At 38.9% G+C, this 21,504-nt stretch overlaps 2 protein-coding genes across 2 annotated transcripts; one reads left to right on the forward strand and one right to left on the reverse strand.

Annotated features, from left to right (window-relative positions):
• The first annotated feature begins 691 nt into the window (after nucleotides 1-691).
• LOC103279951 (probable G-protein coupled receptor 33) lies at nucleotides 692-9,091 on the forward strand. Its single transcript, XM_008117315.3, has 2 exons — nucleotides 692-1,092; nucleotides 6,390-9,091. Exons 1-2 carry the CDS (start codon nucleotides 1,051-1,053, stop codon nucleotides 7,422-7,424), a joined length of 1,077 nt encoding a protein of 358 aa, XP_008115522.2. The 5' UTR covers nucleotides 692-1,050; the 3' UTR covers nucleotides 7,425-9,091.
• A 14-nt stretch (nucleotides 9,092-9,105) lies between these two features.
• On the reverse strand, nucleotides 9,106-20,616 carry LOC103279956 (sialic acid-binding Ig-like lectin 12). The gene is made up of 8 exons (XM_062962485.1): nucleotides 19,732-20,616; nucleotides 17,510-17,650; nucleotides 16,431-16,805; nucleotides 14,284-14,577; nucleotides 12,280-12,330; nucleotides 11,383-11,628; nucleotides 10,418-10,493; nucleotides 9,106-10,267 (listed from the first exon to the last, which is right to left on the reverse strand). The coding sequence occupies exons 2-8, from the start codon at nucleotides 17,568-17,570 to the stop codon at nucleotides 10,021-10,023; spliced, it is 1,350 nt and encodes a 449-aa protein (XP_062818555.1). The 5' UTR covers nucleotides 17,571-17,650; nucleotides 19,732-20,616; the 3' UTR covers nucleotides 9,106-10,020.
• Nucleotides 20,617-21,504: the final 888 nt, after the last annotated feature.

Raw genomic sequence — 21,504 nt, forward strand, 5'->3', positions numbered from 1 at the left:
TATGCCATCTACTGAATGGGCCGGGCTTTAGCACAACAGGTTAAACCAACAGCTGTACAAATCTTGTCAATCAAAAGTTGACAATTCGAAGCCCGAGTCAGGGTGAGCTCCTGGCCTTTAGCCCAGCTTCTGCCTACCTAGCAGACCAAAAGCAAAATGCAAGTAGATAAATAGGGACCTCTAAAAAAAGCAGAGAGGTATTTAGGCACCCATAAGGAAATGCCAGAAAAATGCCAGTGATTTGATCAAGGAAGGAAGTTTATGAACAAGAAGCTCTTTAGCAGAGAGATGGAGTAACAGCACCCCCACATTCCCCGTGGCCAGAATCGAGCACAAGCCTTCAAGATGCCAAAGATGAGAAACACCTACCTATATCTATGTTACAATTATCTGTCATGTCAATGTATAAACGGCATTGAATGTTCTGTGATCAGCCCAAATCCCCTTCGGCGTGACAAGGGAGGAATATAAATACTGTAAATAAAGAAATAATTACCAGTTGCCAGCTGCTTTCCCATTAAAAAACCATGATAACCATAAAAAAACATGATAAGAGATCATGTGGTCTATCCAATGCAATTTTCTGAATCAGAGCCCCAAAGAACCATAGAAACATGCCTAAAAACCAAGACAACAAGATTATCACCATGGCTCCCAAATCAACATCCTAAAAATCAGCTAAAATATTTTTTCCAAACAAATTTAAAATTATTTTAAAGCCAGTCATAAAACCATAAGAACATATGAAATGATCAGAGGTGCATTTAGGATGGAGCCAACCTGACTTCACTTGGCAGGGAATTTCCTTAGCAAGTGCATGCAAGAGCAAACCTATCTCCTGTACACATCAACCAAGCCTCTTGAGCTTGGGCTTTTTGCTGAGAATCTCAAAGGTTGTTTGGTGAAATGCAAAAATAGAACATAACTGTGAATGAGGAAGTGGTTTGCATAGATAAGTGATATGAATCATGACTTAACTTTTCATTGTCCACTAAACTTTCTCATAATCTATTTTCCTTTCTCGCAGGCTGAATTGCAAAGTAGAAAGGAATGAGAGCGAACATTTCCAGATCACTCGATCAAGGCAACTATGTGAGTGGGGATTGTCTGAAGAGGGATGGTGGTGTATCATTCCTGTTGTTTACATTTTATTATTTATTGTATTTATAGATATTCATAGATATGCAGCATATGATATTGAGGTGGGAAAAAGGCAGGAGTCCAGATCAGTGCTTAAATATTTTGAGGTCTATTGGCAAGAGAGTTCATCAGTCTTGGTTTCCATCCCTCAAAGGAAAAGTGACTCTGTTTACTCTATTTTTTTCTGAGTTTTCCTAGCTCCCTTCCCTTCCCATCATTGCTTCTGCCTCGAATTTCTTTTCCACATCCATCAATCATTGGGATGTAATAACCATCATTACATGGGAAGAGACCATTATCCAGAAAGTGAAGGTGGGAAGGGAAATGATTTGGAGCTGGTAGACGTGGAAGTAAAATTCTATATATTTCTTTTGCAAATGTTAAGTCAAGGAGCCCCTGGTGGCACAGCAGATTAAACTGCTGAGCTGATGAACTTGCTGAACAAAAGATCAGCGCTTCAAATCGGGAGAGCGGTGTGAGCTCTTGCTGTTAGCTCCAGCTTCTGCCAACCTAGATGTTCGAAAACATGCAAATGTGAATAGATCAATAGATACCTCCAAGATAAAAATGCCTCTAAACGGCGCTCCATGCAGTCATGCCAGTCACATGACCTTGGAGGTGTCTACGGACAATGCCGGCTCTTCGGCTTAGAAATGAAGATGAGCACCAACTCCCAGAGTCGGACATGACTAAACTTAATGTCGGGGGAAACCTTTACCTAACCCATGTTAAGTCAAACTTGGAGGCATCTTTCCAAATTTGATGCAGTCAGTGATTTCTGAATTTTCCACTTACTATGGAACTGTCTACTAGCCTCTATTATGTTGTGCTTGTATGTGTGCATATCATATGTTTCTACCAGGGCTAATGCTGCAGGGTATTTGATTTTTAATAATGCCTTTCTTCAGAGTCCCCCAGATCATCCAAGTGTTATGAAAGCTATCCAGGTACTGAAGCTTGCTCCAAATATACTGGCAGTTGTCAAGTCTAGGAGACTGGCTGGAGTCTACATATTGTTGTCAATCAGACATTAATTCTACATTGATTGGGGCTAAGCAATTATCTTTAGACCTCTCTCCGCAAAGTTCAGGGATCACGCAGAATGCCACTTTTTTCCTATTCCCATACTTACATTTTCCCTTCTCAGACAATAACTGTAACTGCTGTGCGACTAATGGAAAAATGTTTAAAAATTCATTACAAAATTAGGGGGTGCCAGTGATTCAATTCTAAAGTCTTTCTAAAGTATCATAAGTGAAAATTTCATTACTGTAACGAGAATAACGAAATTTCATTACCTTTTCATTATAGTAATTGCTCAAGTGGGGAAATTTCAAGGGCTCCTTTCTCCCTCATTTTTACAACTATTGGGGTGAGGCTTGCTACAATGGTAGAACACATTTACCACTGTTAGCCCATCAAGTTTCAGAATGTTTCACTTATCTGTGGACTTTTGGGGAGTTTTCAAAGTTTTTATAAACAACATTTTTTAAAAACGACAAGAGCTATCTCCTTGAATTTTCTGTACAATGACACAAGATAACAGGGGATCATCCCCCCTAACTTTTAGAAATATTCATACATATACTGATTTTAGGGAATTTTTAAAAAGTTTTGAAAAAGTCACAACAGCTATATCATTGAATGTCTCTCATATTAACCAATAGAACTTCCATTTAGGGATTTCTTTTTTTTTTTAAGCATTTTATTTATAATTTTCGTGATACAATAAAAGTGGAAGGAAACGTTTATATAAAAAAGGTCAGAAAGAAAAAAAAAAACCCAGACGAGTAGAGAGACCAACAAACCAAAACCGAATCCCCCCCACCTTCCTTCCTTCCTGAATGACCTTCCAGATCCTCTGCCCTGTGTATTGTGACTTACTTTTTTTTTTCTCACTTTCCCGACCCAATTTTCTTAGATCCCCAGAATGTCTTCACATAAACACCTTTTTCCCTATATTTCCAAGTTCCATTTTTCTTTTAAATATCTACTTAAATTATTCCAGTTCGTTTTTGTCGTTGTATGATATTTTTGTGAGATTATCTGCGTTAAATTGTCCATATTTTGTATGTCCATTAGTTTCAATGTCCATAGCTCTAGCGATGGAATTTCCGTCGTTTTCCAACTTTTCGCTATCACAATTCTGGCTGCACTTATCATATATATGAACAGTTTTTCATTGTTTGAGTCCATGTAAAAGTCGGTTAACCCTAGTAGCAGATATTCCGGTTTTAATGTGAATTTTATTTGTAGTATAATCTCCATCTCTTTCTTAATTTTTCTCCAGAACCTTTTGATCTTCTTACATCCCCACCACATGTGAAATAGATCTCCCTTTTCTTTCCTACATTTCCAGCACTCTTCCCCCCTCTTTCCCTTGTTAAATTTTGCAAGTTTTACTGGCGTAATATACCACCTAAAAAATTTTTTATACCAACTTTCCTTTATAGCTGTTGAGTATGTGTATTTTAGTCTCTTTTGCCAACATTTTTCCCAGTCTTCGAAATTTATAGTGTGTCCGAATTCCCTCGCCCATGCAATCATATTGTCCTTAACATAAACCTCTTCTGTTTCCCAGATCAAAAGCTGTTGATATAACACTTTAATCACTTTCTTTTCAAGCTTTAGAACTTTATCCCAGGTTGTATCATTTTTCTCAAATCCTATTTGATTATCAATTTTAAAGCATTCATTGATCTGCCAGTAATTTAGCCAGGTTATAGATGGTTCTAATTGTTTAACCTCCTCATATGGTTTTATACTTATTCCGTGATTGTCTCCTCGTACTAAATGTTTGTATGTTAGCCATCTTTCCCTAGGGATCTCCCTCATATGTTCTGATTCTAACGGAGAAAGCCATAATGGAGTCTTCCTGTAAAATTTATGCTTGTATCTCTCCCAAGTTGTTAATAATGCTTTTCTAATATAGTGGTTGTTGAAGTTTTTTTCTTTGAAACCTTTTCTTTTCCATAGATAAGCGTGCCATCCCTTATTCAGGTCCTGGCCTTCTAATGCTAAAATCCTGGTCTTCCGCAGGATAGCCCATTCCTTAACCCATTCTAGTACCGCTGCATCATAGTATATCTGGAGGTCAGGAACTCCCATTCCCCCTCTCCTGATGTCATCCTTCATGTACTGAAATTTTATCCTTGCACGTTTTCTGCCCCAAATAAATTTGTTGATCTCTTTCTGCCAGTCACTAAGCGTTTTTTTATTTCTCAGAATGGGTAAATTTTGAAATAGGAATAGCGCTTCGGCTAAAACCTTCATTTTTATGGCAGCTATTTTTCCTAATAGCGAGAGGTTTAATGCATCCCATCTTTCCATTTTCTTTTTCACTTCTCTCCATTTTTTATCGTAGTTATTTTTCTGCAGTTGGGTATTGCTAGCTGTTAGTTCAATCCCTAGATATTTAACCTTTTTAACTACCTCTATCCCCGTTTTCTTTTGTAATTCTTCCCTCTGTGCTTGTGATATATTCTTAGTCAGTATTTTGGTCTTCTCTCTGTTTATCTTTATCCCGGCTATTTCCCCAAATTTTTCAATTGTCTCCAGCCATAACTTAATCTGATTTGTTGGTTCTTCAATCAAACATACAATGTCATCTGCATAGGCACGTGTTTTGAAAATGATGTTTTTGGTTCTCAGCCCTTTCAGGTCTTTGTTTTTCCTGATTGCATCCAGCAGAATTTCTGATGTTAAGATGAATAGTAATGGGGAGAGAGGGCACCCCTGTCTTGTTCCTTTCTTTATTTCTAGCGTGTCTGATAATTCCCCGTTTATTATAATCCTGGCACTCTGTTTTGAGTAGATCTTTTTTATTGCGTTTTTAAAGTAAAATCCTATATCCATCTCAGAAAGAGTCTCTAATATACAAAACCAATTAACGCTGTCGAATGCCTTCTCGGCGTCTAAAAATAAAAATGCCACTTCTCTTTGTCTGTTTTTTTCGTAATACTCAATTGCATTCATTATTATTCTTATGTTGTCTCTTTGGTGTCTTCCGGGCAGGAAACCACATTGGTCTTCATGAATTCTTTCTGCTAAGACATTTTTTAATCTTTCCGCCAGTATACTCGTGAATATTTTATAGTCTACATTTAACAGGGAGATCGGTCTGAAATTCGCAACTCTAACATTATCTGTATTTTTTTTTGGTATTAGAACTATATTGGCATTTTCCCAGGATTGTGGAATCTTTTCCCCTTCCAGAATATTGTTCATTACCTTTTGTAGCGGTTTGCTTAGAATGTCCTGAAATACTTTATAATAAATAGTTGTTAGACCATCCGGCCCGGGGGCTTTATTATTGGGTAATCTTTGAATTGCTCTCACTATTTCTTCTATATCTATTTTCTTATTTAATCGTTCTCGTTGATTTTCTGTAATTTTCTTAATATTTTGCGTTCCTAAGTATTGTGTGACCTTCTCTTTAGGGATTTTATCCTCTGTGTATAGGTTCCTGTAATATTTGATAAATTGTTTTTCTATTTCTTTCCGTTCGAAATATATGTTGTTGCATTTAGGGATTTCTTTTTAGCCCAGCACAGAGATGTACTTACTAGAAGTATTAGTCACTCCTCCTCTTTGCAAATTCAACAATTTATTGGAACTCTGGATGGCTGTTGCTATGAAGGAACAAATCTCTCCCCTTTCCTGATTGGGATTTTCTGATGCTGAGCAGAATTCTGGGAAATGTAGTTTAGTGCAGGGTCTTTTGAATTCTCTGGCATTGGGCTCCTCACCTTCCCAAATTACATTTCCCAGAATTCTGTGCTTTCCCAGTCTCTTTCCCAACGATCTTTCCCAAAGATCTCTGCTTTCTCCCTGCTGTTTCCCTCTCCCAATGGTAAGAAGCCATTAATTTAAAGACAAATGGCAGACTTTTTGGCTTTGCTTTGCTTGCTTGCATTGAATAATGAAACTGATTTTGGGAGGCTTCTTAGGTTTACAAAATTCAAATGAAAAAGTGTTGGATATGTTTCGATTGGTGTGGACTGATCCATGAGGTCACGAAGAGTCAGAAATTACTGAATGAATAAACAACAACAACACATGTTTCAATTGTTATGTTTGTGGTGTCAGCTATGCCCACATGTCAGATATCATGTTGTAAGTATGAATTTAGCAAATTTGACCCAACTTATGAGGACAAACAATAATTTTGCATAGTCCTAGTAATTGCTTCTGCTTTTTCTCTTGTCATTTCACCTATTAACATTTAGTTCCTCTCCATTTTCTTCCAGGGCAGTGAGAACATGAATGTCTTTGTGGCGAACATTTCAGAGATGGGAATGAACACCACTTACTCTCCAATTGCTATAAGCCCCACCAATGTTATCATTGCTGTCTGTTTGTTGATATCGTTTCTAGTTGGCACAACCATAAATGGGCTCTTTCTCTGGGTGCTGGTGGTGAGGATGAAGAACACAGTGAATGTTCTCTGGTTTCGTCACCTACTTCTCATCTTCTTAATAGTCAGTTCCATCATACCTTTTTTTGCTGTGCACCGCCTCCTTGGATTTCACTGGATCTTTGGTAATGTTCTGTGCAAGGTTCTCAATGCGCTCGGTTCGCTAGGAATGTTTTTTGAGGTATTTATCCTCACCAACATCAGCCTGGATCGCTTCTTCGCAGTATGCCATCCCATTTGGTCCCAACACAACCGCACAATTCCCAGGGCCCAACGAATCATTGCAGGAACGTGGCTTGTTTCCTTACTCTTCAGTGTCCCATACCTGATTTTTCGGGAGACTCATGAGGCAACAAATAGAAGGATTATATGTGCCAATAATTACACATTTTTTCTTGATGCAGAAAAAACCGAAAGAGATGTGCTGGCATATCACATTCAGTTGGCTCTCTTTGTCATACGATTCCTATTGACCTTTTTGCTTCCCTTTGTAATTATAGCAGGATGTTACTATAAGATTGGAAAAGAAATTAAGAAAAGAAGATTAGTGGAACAAAATGGGAAAACGTTTAAAATCCTCATCACATCAGTGGCATCGTTTTTCATTTGTTGGCTTCCATACCATCTCTACTATGCTTCTCAGCTGTTGGGCAAACTTTCTGATGGAATACATATTTTTCTTAGTTCAGTTATGAGCGCTGGCATGTGTTTCAATTTCTGTTTCACCTCCAGTCTTTATCTCTTTGTTGGACAGAAATTCCAACAGGTCTTCAAGACATCCATTGTCACTCTGCTTCAGAGAGATTTTGCAGATGCTCCTTTCGTATTTGTTGACAATATAAACATGGAAGATGGAAACGACCAATAGCTACATCACTTTGGAGCTCAAGGGAACTCAAAGGACAGCTTGGCCAAGAAGTAACCTTGGAAGTTCACACCATTTTCTATCTGCTTTGGGGAGTTTATTGCACTAAGAACAGTTGGGTTTTCATTTTCTTCTTAGTATAATTGTGTTTTATGTAGTAATGTAAAATATTTTCAAAGCTTACTTGAGCAAAAATAATTTTTTAAAAAGATAAACAGAAGTACACCACTGTGTAACAACTAGGGTTGTGCAATTCATCAAAAACCTGTTCCATTTTCGGTCCTGTTTTTCAGAGGAAGGGGGATATTCCATTTTTTTTGGGAAATTCCCAAAATTGGGAGGGGAAAATACCATTTCCTGGATCCATCAGACAGAAGTTCTGTTTTTGCTCCATGAAGATCCGGCCCATTGTTGGCAATAAGGGAACTTCTGAGGCTCCACTTTCCATCATTTTTAGGACCATTGGGATGAAAATGGCCACACTTTTCTCTCACATTTCCTATATTTACAAGAATTGTCTCTATAGATGATGATAATAATAATAATAATAATAATAATAATAATAATAATAATAATAATAATAATAAAAAAAATTAGTTAATTACGGTTATTTATTTACTTTATTTATATCCCATCTTTCTCCCCATGGGGACTCAAGGTGTCTAACATCCACACTCTTTGGTTTCCATTTAAAACAAAGCAAATACAAAAATAAAAATCCTAACTAAATAGTACTGTGTGGGTTAGATTAAAATGTAATTAAAATATAATAAATACAGTTAGAATGCCTTTAACCCCCCCCCCCAAAAAAAAAAAAACAAATTCTGCTTTCTACTTCTTAGAAGTAGACATCAGATCCCAGCATCTATACATCATCTTATACAAATCAGTGGAAATTTCAGACACTGTTCAAATACTGTTTAGTAGAGGCATAAACACAGATGATGGCTTCGTGGAGCACTATATATATTTAAAATGTTACATACGTAACAGCTGCATCTGAAGAAGTGAATTTATTAATTCACAAATGCTAAAATAAAAACCAGTTGGTCTCAAAGGTGTTCAAATTGTATCATGATAAGACTGTTGAGCTGGGAAATATCATTTTAACCCCTAGTGAAATATCACTGGATGGCTTTGAAGTCAAATATCTCTGCGTGAACCCCCCAGTTGGGCTTTTCTGTGGGTGAAACATGGTTCCTTGATTTCATTGAAGACAATTGAGGTTATAAATGTAATTAATGGATACAAAACCAGTTTTTCTAACATTGGTCAGAGGACTCTGGGAGTATCTACACTGTAGAATGAAAGACATTTGGCACCACTTTAACTGCTATTTTACAATCTAATAGAATAACAAAAGTTCTAGTTTTGCAAGGTTTTTAGGCTTTTATGTTAAGGGTGTTGGTGCCAAACTAAATTACAGGATACCAGGATTCCATAACGGTGAGCCATTGCCGTCAAAGTGGCATCCAACTGCATTATTTCTCTAATTCTCCAAGAAATAGAGATGGCATAGACACTCATTAGAGAAGTGTTCCCTCAAATAAAAGGAAAAAATGTGTTTTATTATTTTTATTCATGATTTCCCCAAATCCAGTAAAAGAACACCATTGACTGTATGCCGCTTTCTGCATTTTGTTTACTTTTAAAATAAACTTCATTTGTTATGCAACTGTTTTTAATGCATAAAGATCCACACACATTTCACCATTAATTTCCATTCCTGAACTTTTTTCTGTGATAAATCTAATTCTACCAAATGCTTTTATTTAAAATACAAACTGAGAGAATTATATGTAATATTTGTCATAGCCAAATGAAGTCCATCTGTTGGCCAGTAATAGGGCAGTTTGGGGACTGGGTAACAGAAATTCCTCAAATTCTGGTTTGTTTGTTTATTAATTTATTTGCAGTATTTATATTCTGCCTTTCTCATCCTAAAGGGCGGATCACAGAACACACATTCAATGCAATTTATATACAGTAGAGTCTCACTTATCCAACATAAACGGGCCGACAGAACGTTGGATAAGCGAATATGTTGGATAATAAGGAGAGATTAAGAAAAAGCCTATTAAACATCAAATTAGGTTATGATTTTACAAATTAAGCACCAGAACATCATGTTATAAAACAAATTTGACAAAAAAAGTAGTTCAATACGCAGTAATGCTATGTAGTAATTACTGTATTTACGAATTTAGCACCAAAATATCATGATATATTGAAAACATTGACTACAAAAATGGCTTGGATAATCCAGAACGTTGGATAAGCAAGTGTTGGATAAGTGAGACTCTACTGTATTGACAAAACATACAATTGTACATAGAATAGAGGTATATATAGGTTTTTTCCATCTTTGACATCTTGGAGGCTTGTGCTCGGTTTCAGCAATGGAGGAGTGCTGTCGCTCCATCTCCCTGCCGAAGAGCTTTGCTCATAAACTTCCTCCTTGATTGAATCGTCAGCATTTTTCTGGCATTTCCTTATGGATGCCTTAATACCTCCCCATTTTAAAGGGGTACCTATTTATCTACTCACATTTTGCCTTCCAACTGCTAGGTAGGCAGAAGCTAAACTAAAAGCCAGGAGCTCACCCTGACTCAAGCTTTGAACTATCAACCTTTTGATTGACAAGATTTACTGCAGCTTGTGGTTTAACCTGCTGTACTAAAGCCTGGCAGATTGTACTGTCATTGTTGCTCTTTGTTTCTTCTTTTTCAGGAGGCACAGCAGCTTGCATCTTCTTAATGTCTGTGGTTAATCTTTTCATTACTTGAGCTTTCCGTTGAGTGAAAAGCGAAATGATGGAGATAAAGAAGAAGAAACACAGCAGCGCTCTGGAAAGAGATGGTCACTTTTTAAAACAAAAACAATGAACCAAGTGGCAGGGAGGAAGGACCCAATGTTGCTCATTTCTCCAATATTTTTCCTGGTTTTTAGCCAGGCTGCCTTAGAGGGCAGATAGTGAAACTAAAGCCAACACTTACTTGATTAGGCAGAGGACTAGCAATAATGGAACAATAGAGCCGAAATATCCTGGTGCTGTAGGTTCACCTTGGACCTCTGAAATGATTTAACCAAAATAATGTTGAGTCTTAAAATTAATTTTATGCCATAATATCCTTAAAAACAATACCAAAAGTGTGTTTGTGGAGGATCTGAACTTATAAAGTTGGGATTCAAAGAGAGCTATGTTGTCTTCTTCAGAAGAACTGGACATGGTCCCATCTTTTGACATCCCTCATTCATGGTTTACATAGAGGAATCAGAGACCCAGTTTAATCTGAGTCCAGATTACCTGATACAAAGGGCACAATTTATGGATAGAAATAGAAAACAGCACACAGTGAGTAAAGAAGAGCTCTATGCAGATGGGGAATGTGTGTAGAACGTTAGAGGACAACTGAGATTGACCTATCAGCAGAAATGGGATCCAAATAAATTAAGGGATGTGACATCCTACTGAAGTTGGGAGGATCTAAACGTTTAGGTGGAAAATTGGGTGGTGGTGTTTTATTAATTAATTTATCTTATTCCCCTTCTTTTGTGTTTTAGAATTTAAAAGAAACAAAGGAACACTTGTGGTTTAATGTTGGACCAAAGACATGGAAACCCACTGTGTGACCTTGAATAAACCTCAGCCTCCAAGGAACTTAGACAAGGGGACATTATTCTTCGACATTGGTTCTCAACTTGTAGGTCCCCAGATATTTTGGCCTTCAACTCTCATAAATCCTAACAACTGGTAAACTGGTTGAGATTTCTGGGAGTTGTAGGTCAAAATACCTGGGGATGGGCAGGTTGAGAACCACTGTTCTAGGACAACTGCCAATGCACCTTTTTCCCTAAATGGTGCTACTCCTCCCTCTCCCCATGCACACACAACTCAATGCTATTTTAATTACGGTCAAGATTTATTTGATCTAAGAAAATGCCACTGTGCCTTCCTTACCTGTTACAGCAAACCAGAAGGTTTTCTCAGTAACGCCTTCGCTGTTTTCTGCGCGACACTTGTATGTGTCTGTATGTTGTATCTGTACACGAGGAAACTTCCATTCACTGCCTCTTATGAGATGAAATTTTCCCAAGGATTGTGTTTCCTCCACCCAAGTGACATTGGGTGAAGGGTTCCCCTTTGCCTTGCAGTGCAGTGCCACAATCTGAGTGCTATCAGTGACATCTGTGAAGCTTGTCAAATCTGCAAGATTTCAAATGGATAGAGATGTAGAGAGGAAACTAGGATTACAATTTTCCCAAACAATATGCTCTCTTTTCTGGATTCTGTCACCAAGAATAGCTCAAGATATTTGGCTTCTTATAGCGATCTGATTTTCTATAGCTCCAAAGAACTAGATAAGACTTTCCATTCCAAAGATGTATCATCAAATACCAATCAAAATAGCAATCTCTTTATATTTTGGATTTCCGTGTGTGTGTGTGTATGTGTGTGTGTGTTAAAGCCTGTCAGCAAAGAAGCTGACAGGAAGGAAATTATGTCATTTCAAATACAATATTGGAAGAGAGATCTACAAATAACACGGGCCACTAAAAGGATAAATGAATGTGCCCTAGAGCAAATCAGGCTTTAGAGTCCACGATGATTCATGAGAGACTACCGTAATTTGTATACATCAAGATGACCCCAATCCTGAATCCGCAAGACATGAACAGGATAATTGATGGATAGGGATCTTGATGATCTCACATTCATAGGTTTACTCAGAATGAAAGACTTCCAAGATCACTGGTCATCTGCTCTCATGCTCTCAAGAATTCAAAGTTTTAAAACCCATCTTTCTTTTAACAGTTTGCTAGGATGCTCAGATCTACAAAAGCAAAGGAAACTTACCTTTCTTTGATTCCATAATTTCACTGGTGATGCCTACGATTTGTGGTGGGTCTGTAAGACAAGAATAATCTCCATGTGAGGACCTGGCGGAGATTGGAAGGACTTCTCTCCATTTCTCCCTCTCTCCCTCCTTTCTCTCTCTCTCACACACACACTCACACTCACATATGATTATCATGGTCACATACAGAGGAGATTTCAGTGAAAAAAATGGTTTTGGAGATTGAGTCCAAATTTTAAAGGAGCTCTCCAAGGTGCTGAAATATTTGGTGGCTAGAGTTTAGTCTTTCAGATAGCCAGTTTAAGTATTGTATTGAGTAAAATCCTGAGTAGTTTATCTATAAAATGTTGGAAGGCCCTATACCAGTAGTTTTCAACCTGTGGTTCCCAGATGTTTTGGCCTTCAACTCCCAGAAATTCTAACAGCTGGTAAACTGGCTGCGATTTCTGGGAGTTGTAGGCCAAAACACCTGGGGACCCATAGGTTGAGAACCACTGCCTGACACAGATATTGTTACAGGTTTGGACACAGACCTCTGTCCGGAACTGCTAAATGGAGGATGCCTTTTTTTGATGTGATATATTGTATCAATATTCTGGATTAGAATGTGGGCTTTGTCTAATTTTCTCTTTCCTCCAGCAATCGGCTCTAGATAGCCAAGAAAGGCATGAAGGAAGGATGTTTAAACATGATTCCTCCAAATGTTTATGCAGCAGCTGATGAGAATATCAGGACTAACTGCATTTTTCAGCAACAGTACTGCTCTATGGAAAATATTTTATATTAGCACTACTTATTAATATTAAGTTGGTTTTGTAGCACTCTCATTATGGAGAGACACAATGCTTTGAAGCAACAGTCTGTTGCTGTTTCCCCATCTTGAAGACATGGACAGAGGTGGGCTCGAACAACAAACATGGCTCATATTTGAATTTATGGCCACCAAAGTTTTGCCCAGGGTTTAGTAACACTAAAGCACTCCTGATTAAGAACATGAACATTCACAGGTTTGCCTTTTTATTCCCCAACAAAACAGAAGTGCTTTGCAAAGGGTTCTTCTTGGGTTTCCTGTCTTGGGCAACACAGTGTAAGTAATATTTAACATGCAAGCATACACAGGATATAGTGTGAGTAATATTACCCACAACGATTTCATATACACAAATGTGCATACACACACACAGTGATCCAAAGGCCATCAATTGCATGAAAGAAAATTCTTTACAAAATCGTATAATGTAGATTACTTACAACCACAAAATATCAAACCTGTTTTAAACAAAATATTTTAGACATACAAACACACACATATGTTAATCAATATCTGCTCAATTTACATACAGTTAATAGAAGCATGGAACAAAACTTTACCTTGCTTAACTCATCCCCACCCAACAATGTGCTGAGTTGTTTGGCAGTCTATTGTATTTTACACAGTCTATTATATTTTCACTAGCTGTGCCCGGCCACGCGTTGCTGTGGCGAAGTATGGTGGTATGGGAAATAAAGTATTGAGGAATTGGTGGTAGTTAAGGTAAAGGGTAAAGTCCATTATAAATAGGTTATATAGCTGTGTGGAAGGGCCTTGAGTCTACACTGCCATATAATCCAGTTAAATAAGATAATCTGTATTTTATAGGCAGTGTGGAAGAGGCCTAAGTGAGGCCTAACTCTGCCTGTCCCCTGGGCTGAGTGGGTTGCTAGGAGACCAAGTGGGCGGAGCTTAGCCTTCTAGCTGGCAGCAATTGGATAAAAACAATTATTCCTTATCCCTCTAATTAGGAATTTATTTTTCTTTTCTTTTTGTTGTATGAAGAGGATGAGGGGTTGTGCTGGCAAGTTTAGTGTTTCTGGGTTGTGTAGTTTGTTGTTATGTCCTAGGCCGAAATTTCATTACCCTTTTATATATATCGATTGAAATGAGAACTCATTTCAGCTAACCAGATCAGATGTGAACAACAATGCTCTTTCTACAATATATTATGAATATAGTAGCCACTCACATCGGACGTTCAGATTGATAGTTCTTTCTCTGTAGAATTGGCTGGTTCCTGTTCCATAGCGGACAGCACAGGTGATTTTCTGCCCATCGTCTGATGCTGAGGGAATAAAGTCAAGCACAGAGGTGTAAACCTGGGGTCGCCTTTCAGAGGTCCTTGGTGTGAAATGTCTAAACATCATCTTCCATGAGATATGTGGAGGCTTCAAGACACAACTTCCCGGGACTGTACAAGTGATGTTTACAGGATGGTTTGCCCGAAGATTCCCAGAAACCTCTATTGCTGGATCTTGCAGTTCTAAGGAAGGAGAAGAAGGGATTTTTATCAGTATTCCCAACAGGCCTGTATCTTCTCACTAGTTGTGGTTCATCTCAGAAGGAACAGAACATTGTTGTCATTATTTCTGTTCCAGAAGAATATACCGTAATACATTTAGTTTTTTAATCTTTGATGTTCCAGGAGATAAGGAATCAGAAAAGGTAAAGGAGAAAGCCACTGGATTGCAACCTGGAAACTATTCTATATACAAAAAAGTCAAATAGTAGTTGGCCTCACTTTAGAAGAATCAGGAAGTGGTTTAACTCAAGATTCCTTTGCAATATTTGTTATGACACAAACATGACCTGCACTGTACATTCACAGACCTAATGGGCATCATTGTGGAAAAGTGTCGCATTTTTAGCAAAAAGCAAGGCAAGAAAAATGAACACAGATGAGAGGTGAGAGACAAAAGTAGCAGGAGGAATATTTTAATAGCTCCATGGACACATGAAGAGGCTCTGTAGGTTGCCTTTTTCTTAAGCGTGGGGGGGGGGGTATGCACAAAGGAGGGTATAGGGGTTTGATTTAGGACTAGCCATCTGTGCTTTGAATGCGATTTCCTGCTTCTTGGCAGGGGGTTGGACTGGATGGCCCATGAGGTCTCTTCCAACTCTACTATTCTATGATTCTATGATTCTATGACTACTTACAATGGCGCAGCGGGTTAAACCGCTGAGCTGCTGAGCTTGCTGACTGAAAGGTTGGTGAGCTCCCACTATTAGCCCTAGCTTCTGCCAATCAAGTAGTTTGAAAACATGCAAATGTGAGTAGATCAATAGGTATCACTTCTGCGGGAAGGTAACAACGCTCCATGCAGTCATGCCAGCTACATGACCTAGGAGGTGTCTATGGACAAAGCCGGCTCTTCGGCATAGAAATGGAGATGAGCATCAACCCCCAGAGTCAGACATGACTAAACTTAATGTCAGGGAAAACCTTTACCTTTACCTTACAGTTATGAAAACAGCGTCAGTTGGAGTTAGAAAGAAACATAAACCCCAACATGACCACTAAAGATTTTTATTCTATTTGCAATACTCTTGGGATTCTGGATATTTGGATGCCCATGGGAAGCTGGGAGTCTGGGCCTCTTTGTCCAGCTTGCGGTCAAGATTCTCTAAGGACTGTGCACAGGTGGGACCTCCTCTCCCATTCCAAGAGTCTTATAGTCTTTTAGTCTGTCTCTCTTTAGTGGAAAGATTATACTCATAAGCTTCATTGTCCAGATAATGGAGGACTCCATTATTACAGTGGGAGCCCATTTTTTCAGGCCTACATTTAGTGAGTATTCAAAAAGATGTCTGCAAATGTTCAGTATTGCCTCTCTAGAGGACCCTAGAGCATCTCAACCAATCAGAAACTACATTTATTTGGCAGTCCTCTGTAAATTATTGTACATATCTATAAATAAAATGAAATCATTGCCACAGATAAAAAAGGAGATGTTGATTTGAGGATGACACAAGAGTCTCCACACTCCTCTGATTCCTTTGCAAATTGAATTCCCGAAAGGTGCACAGGGTCGAAAGCCAAATCATCCTTTCTGCTCTGGAATCGACAGGTGCTTTCCCCCATTAAACATCTCTTGTTGATCCCAGTGCTCCCTGTTTCACCTTCCTACACTTCTATATTTGTTTGTGTCACAATTATTGTGCACTGCATTTCATGGAATGGTTTATTCAGAAGATCATGTTGGCCAAGAGATGGATCTAAGAAGCTGTGAGATGAACATTAGGAGTCATAGCAGCTGCGCTACAACTAGCAGTGAATGTATTTGTGTATTTCACTAGAAGCTTTTATGGGAGCCAGATGTTTTTATCACCACTCACCTTTTACATTCACTTGCAGTTCGCTCCGGAAATTAAACTTTGCTTTAGGATCTTTCTCTATTCTAAAGCAGTAGTTCCCTCCATCATTATTTTGGGCATCATTGATGACAAGAGAACAGTTGCCTTCTTCCACTTCCTCTGAAAGAAAAAAGCGATTTCGAGCATTTTCTGCTATAGTTTTGTTTGGGTCATTGGTGGCCACTAAAGAAAGCGACTCAAAACAACTTCCCTTGAACCAGTATCCATACATTTTGGAAGTGCTTCGGGCATCATTTGGGTCATAAGTGAAGTTGCAGGGGATGAAGACACAGAGTCCCTCTTGGACTGTCACAGGTTGGACATAAAGCGTATATAGTTTTATGTCACACTGTCCACCTGGAAAGAGAGGACAAGAAGCTCAACGATACAGGCAAAGAACACCAGACTTACACCTTCCCCTTACTGGAAATGATGGGATGATCATTTCCATCTCTGGGCCCAAACTAAGGCCCGGAGGCCGGATCAAAGCTATCTATCCGGCCCCCACGGCACAAGGGCAGAAGAGGGTTGGGCTAAATGACCCAAGGGGCCTCTTCTTCTTTTACAACCCTTATTATTATTATTATTATTATTATTATTATTATTATTATTATTATTATTATTAACATTGAGGCTGGGTGGCCATCTGTCAGGGGTGCTTTGCTTGTGCTTTTGGTGCACAAAGGCAGAAGGGGGTTGGACTAAATGGCCAAAGGGGTCTCTTCCAACCCTCTTTATTATTATTATTATTATTATTATTATTATTATTATTATTATTATTATTATTAACATTGAGGCTGGGTGGCCATCTGTCAGGGGTGCTTTGCTTGTGCTTTCGGTGCACAAAGGCAGAAGGGGAATGGACTCAATGGCCCAAAGGGTCTCTTTCAACTCTTTTATTATTGTTGTTATTATTATTATTATTGCTCGGTGGCCAACTATAGTCCGGCCCTCTAACGGTCCGAAGGATCGTGAACTGGCCCCCTGTTTAAAACGTTTGGGGACTGCTGATCCAGAGAATGGACTTCTCTCCCTCTTTTCAGTCTCCTCCCAGTTCTTACCCTCCCAAAAGAGACCAATTGAAAGAAGCCTGAGAACCAAGATTTCAAGGAGGTAATGCATCTCTATTTTCTTTTCTTCTTTTATGTTCTCTTCTGGATAGAACTTCAATCTCTTATATCTCTACTGCTTGCTTAAGGACCCTATGACATGGAAAGAATGAGAAAGAAAAAGAAAGCATTGAAGCAGAAAGAATAATTTATTTATTTATTTATTTATTATTTACAATATTTATATTCCGCCCTTCTCACCCCAAAGGGGACTCAGGGCGCATCACATAATGTACATATAGGGCAAACATTCAATGCCCATAAACACATCGAACTGAGAGGCTTAAAGAACTGGGCATGTTTAGCCTGCAGAAGAGAAGGCTGAGAGGAGACATGATAGCCGTGTACAAATATGTGAGGGGAAGTCATAGGGAGGAGGGAACAAGCTTGTTTTCTGCTGCCCTGCAGACTAGGATGCAATGGAACAATGGCTTCAAACTACAGGAAAGGAGATTCCACCTGAACATCAGGAAGAACTTCCTCACTGTGAGGGCTGTTCGGCAGTGGAACTCTCTGCCACAGAGTATGGTGGAGGCTCCTTCTTTGGAGGCTTTTAAGCAGAGGCTGGATAGCCATCTGTCGGGGGTGCTTTGAATGTGATTTCCTGCTTCATGGACTGGATGGCCCATGAGGTCTCTTCCAACTCTACTATTCTATGATTCAATGATTCTATGATTCTATGAGACAGAGACAACAGACAGACAGACGCAGAGGCAATTTAACCTTCTCCTGAGGGGATGTTCGATTCTGGCCACAGGGGGGAGCAGCTGCTTCATCATCCACTCTGATGGCACTTCCTCATTCCAAGTCATAAATTAGTTAAACTTCTATAAGTGGTACCTTATTTCCTACTTGATAGATGCAACTATCTTTCAGGTTGCTAGGTCAGCAACGAGCAGGGGCTATATTTTATTTTTAATTGACGGGTGCTCACCCCGCCACGGGCTGGCCTCGAACTCATGACCTCATGGTCAGAGTGATTTATTGCAGCAGCTGTTTACCAGCCTGCGCCACAGCCCGGCCCCAGATATAATGTCTCTTTTCAGGGAATGCTGAAACCAGGAAAATCCCGTATGCCTTACATTAAAAGCACATCTTTTCCTGATGGTTTCTTTCTGTCAATCCAAAATGGCATACCAGTTTTCCCATGGTTTGAAGATGGGAAAGGATCACCGTCACAACTGCATACTCTGGACAGAGATTTGGCGAGGACACTTTGGGGCTTCACTTATATTATTTGAATGTTTGTCTCCAAATAAAAAATGGAAGAGAGATCAAGCCCTGGAAGAAATAGAGAGAAGGAGCTCCTCAAAATATTAGCAGAGGAAGCAAACTAATATATCAAAAAGGCAATTGACTGAACAATTTTAGGGAACCTGATATCTTGCTGAAGATAACTTACTGTGATTTCAGTGCTTTCTTATTTGAGACTGTGTAGTTGATTTTGATTTTTGGATGGTTAGCTATTATATCCACCAATTCAATTCTTAGAACCATGTTTTTTTTTCTCTATTTTTTTTCATCATTTTTAAATGCATTTGTTATGCAATGCTTTTGACACGAAATAAATAAACCCATGTTGATTCTTGCTATGACCATGGAAGAGAATTTATAACCCTTTCCTGTCCAGTTGCATATAACTCTCCTCTCCCCACATGTGCTTCTCAAGGAAAGCCCACTGATCTGCTCATAACCTATGATAAAGTCTTGAACAAATTGGTAGCATGTTGCTCTTTCTAACTAAGCAAATACATTTTCTCTTTGGTCTCTTATCCATTGCAGGAAAATATCTTAAGCTTTTCATGCTAATGTGATGGATCACACTCTAACCACTTTAATTTCTTGCTGGCACATTGTTGTATGCTTGAATAAAAACTAATTTAATGTAAAGACAGAAACATGCAAGGGCAGCCTTAGGACTGGTTTGAGGGCCTCACTCTAAAAGATGGAGTGAATCTATTCTGTCCAGATGACGAGTGTCTAATGCTTTGAGATAGAAAAATCCAGAATTTCGAGTTCTAATAGTTTGCAGTGTGTCTAAATAATTTTCTGCATCAGCTCCCATGTTTCTGTCTCAATGCACCTCCTATAATTGAGAACAAAACCAAAGTGGGTTGGCTTTCAAATACTCCTGCTCATCCCCATCCGGATCCCTCAAAATGAACCCCACTCACTTGATGGCGTTGTCCTGCTTGTCTTGAAACAGTTGTCCTCAGCACATCTTACTCTCCAGATCAGTATTTAGGACTGGAAGAAGGCTCTACAACTACAGCACATTTTAATCAAAAAGGAGAAACTCACGTTATGCAACCTGGGCAAAACCACTTCCTAATCTCCATTAGGGATGGCTAATACACCAGAAGACAGGAACAGAATTCAAAACTTACTCTTGACACTTTAGAGAGATGATTAGGCAAAACTAACAAAATGAAGCTCAACAGGGACAAATGCAAGATACTCCACTTAGGCAGAAAAAATGAAATGCAAAGGTACAGAATGGGGGACACCTGGCTTGACAGCAATATGTGTGAAAATGATCTTGGAGTCCTTGTGGGGAACAAGTTAAACATGAGCCAACAATGTGATGCGGTAGTTAAAAAAGCTAATGGGATTTAGGCCTTAATAAATAGGAGTCTAGTGTCTAGATCAGGGGTCCTCAAACTTTTGAAGCAGAGGCCTGGTCCACAAGCCTTCGGACTGTTGAGGGGCCGAATTATCATTTGAAAAAAAATACGAACAAATTTCTATGCACACTGCACATGTCTTATTTTGATTGTTGTTCAAAACAGCAACAACAGTAATGAAAGAACAATACAATATTTTAAAAGGAAAACAATTTTAACCAACATAAACCTATCAGAATTTCAATTGAAAGTGTGGGCCTGCTTCTAGCCAATAAGATAGTCAAGTTAATTAGGATTGTTGTTGTTGTGTGCCTTCAAATCATTTCAGACTTTGGCCAAGCTCAAGTCTAAAATTAATTATTTATTTACTGCATTTATTTACTACATTTATATCCCACCCTTCTCACCCCGAAGGGGACTCAGAGCAGCTGTATGTACATACGATATATTATATTATTAGCATAGCACAATATTAGCATTATATATTACTATATTGAACTATACCACTATAATGTAATAGTATATGTACTATATAAAATATAATTAATTAATACAATAACATAATATTATTATCAATATTATATGTATATACAATATATTATATTATTAAAACTGATATAAACATATTATATTATAAAACTGAGGGCGGGGGCCAAGTAAATGACCTTGGAGGGCTGCATCTGGCCCCCGGGCCTTAGTTTGGGGACCTCTGGTCTAGATCCAGGGAAGTTGTGCTACCCTTCTATTCTGTCTTGGTCAGACCATACCTGCAATATTGTGTCAAATTCTGGGCACCGCAGTTGAAGAGAGATATTGACTAGCTGGAATGTGTCCAGAGGAGGGCGACTAAAATGATCAAGGGTCTGAAGAACAAGCCCTATGAGGAGCGGCTGAAAGAGCTGGGCATGTTTAGCCTGCAGAAGAGAAAGCTGAGAGGAGATGTGATGAGGCCCATGTATCAAGATGTGAGGGGAAGTCATAGGGAGGAGGGAGCAAGCTTGTTTTCTGCTGCCCTGGGGACTAGGACATGGAACAATGGCTTCAAACTACAGAAAAGATTCCACCTGAACATTAGGAAGAACGTCCTCACTGTGAGAGCTGTTCAGCAGTGGAACTCTCTGCCCCGGAGTGTGGTGAAGACTCCTTCTTTGGAGGTTTTTAAACAGAGGCTGGATGGCCATCTGTTGGGGGTGCTTTGAATGCGATTTTCCTGCTTCTTGTCAGGGAGTTGGACTGGATGGCCCACAAGGTCACTTCCAACTCTGTGATTCCATGACTTTACTTGGGAGAGAATTTTTTGAGCAACGTCATTCAAAGAGCAAA

Source organism: Anolis carolinensis, unplaced genomic scaffold, assembly GCF_035594765.1.
Source record: "Anolis carolinensis isolate JA03-04 unplaced genomic scaffold, rAnoCar3.1.pri scaffold_10, whole genome shotgun sequence".
Classification (NCBI taxonomy): Eukaryota; Metazoa; Chordata; class Lepidosauria; order Squamata; family Dactyloidae; genus Anolis; species Anolis carolinensis.

What these genes read in the sequence shown, in the direction of transcription:
- LOC103279951 (XM_008117315.3), top strand. Translation starts at nt 1,051, where the DNA reads ATGAGAGCGAACATTTCCAGATCACTCGATCAAGGCAACTAT. An exon ending in CACTCGATCAAGGCAACTAT is followed by an intron (nt 1,093 to 6,389) that starts GTGAGTGGGGAT and finishes ATTTTCTTCCAG; the next exon opens with GGCAGTGAGAACATGAATGT.
- LOC103279956 (XM_062962485.1), bottom strand. Translation starts at nt 17,570, where the DNA reads ATGCATTACCTCCTTGAAATCTTGGTTCTCAGGCTTCTTTCAATTGGT. An exon ending in AATTGGTCTCTTTTGGGAGG is followed by an intron (nt 16,806 to 17,509) that starts GTAAGAACTGGG and finishes CTCTCTTTCCAG; the next exon opens with GTGGACAGTGTGACATAAAA. An exon ending in ACTGCAAGTGAATGTAAAAG is followed by an intron (nt 14,578 to 16,430) that starts GTGAGTGGTGAT and finishes CTCCTTCCTTAG; the next exon opens with AACTGCAAGATCCAGCAATA.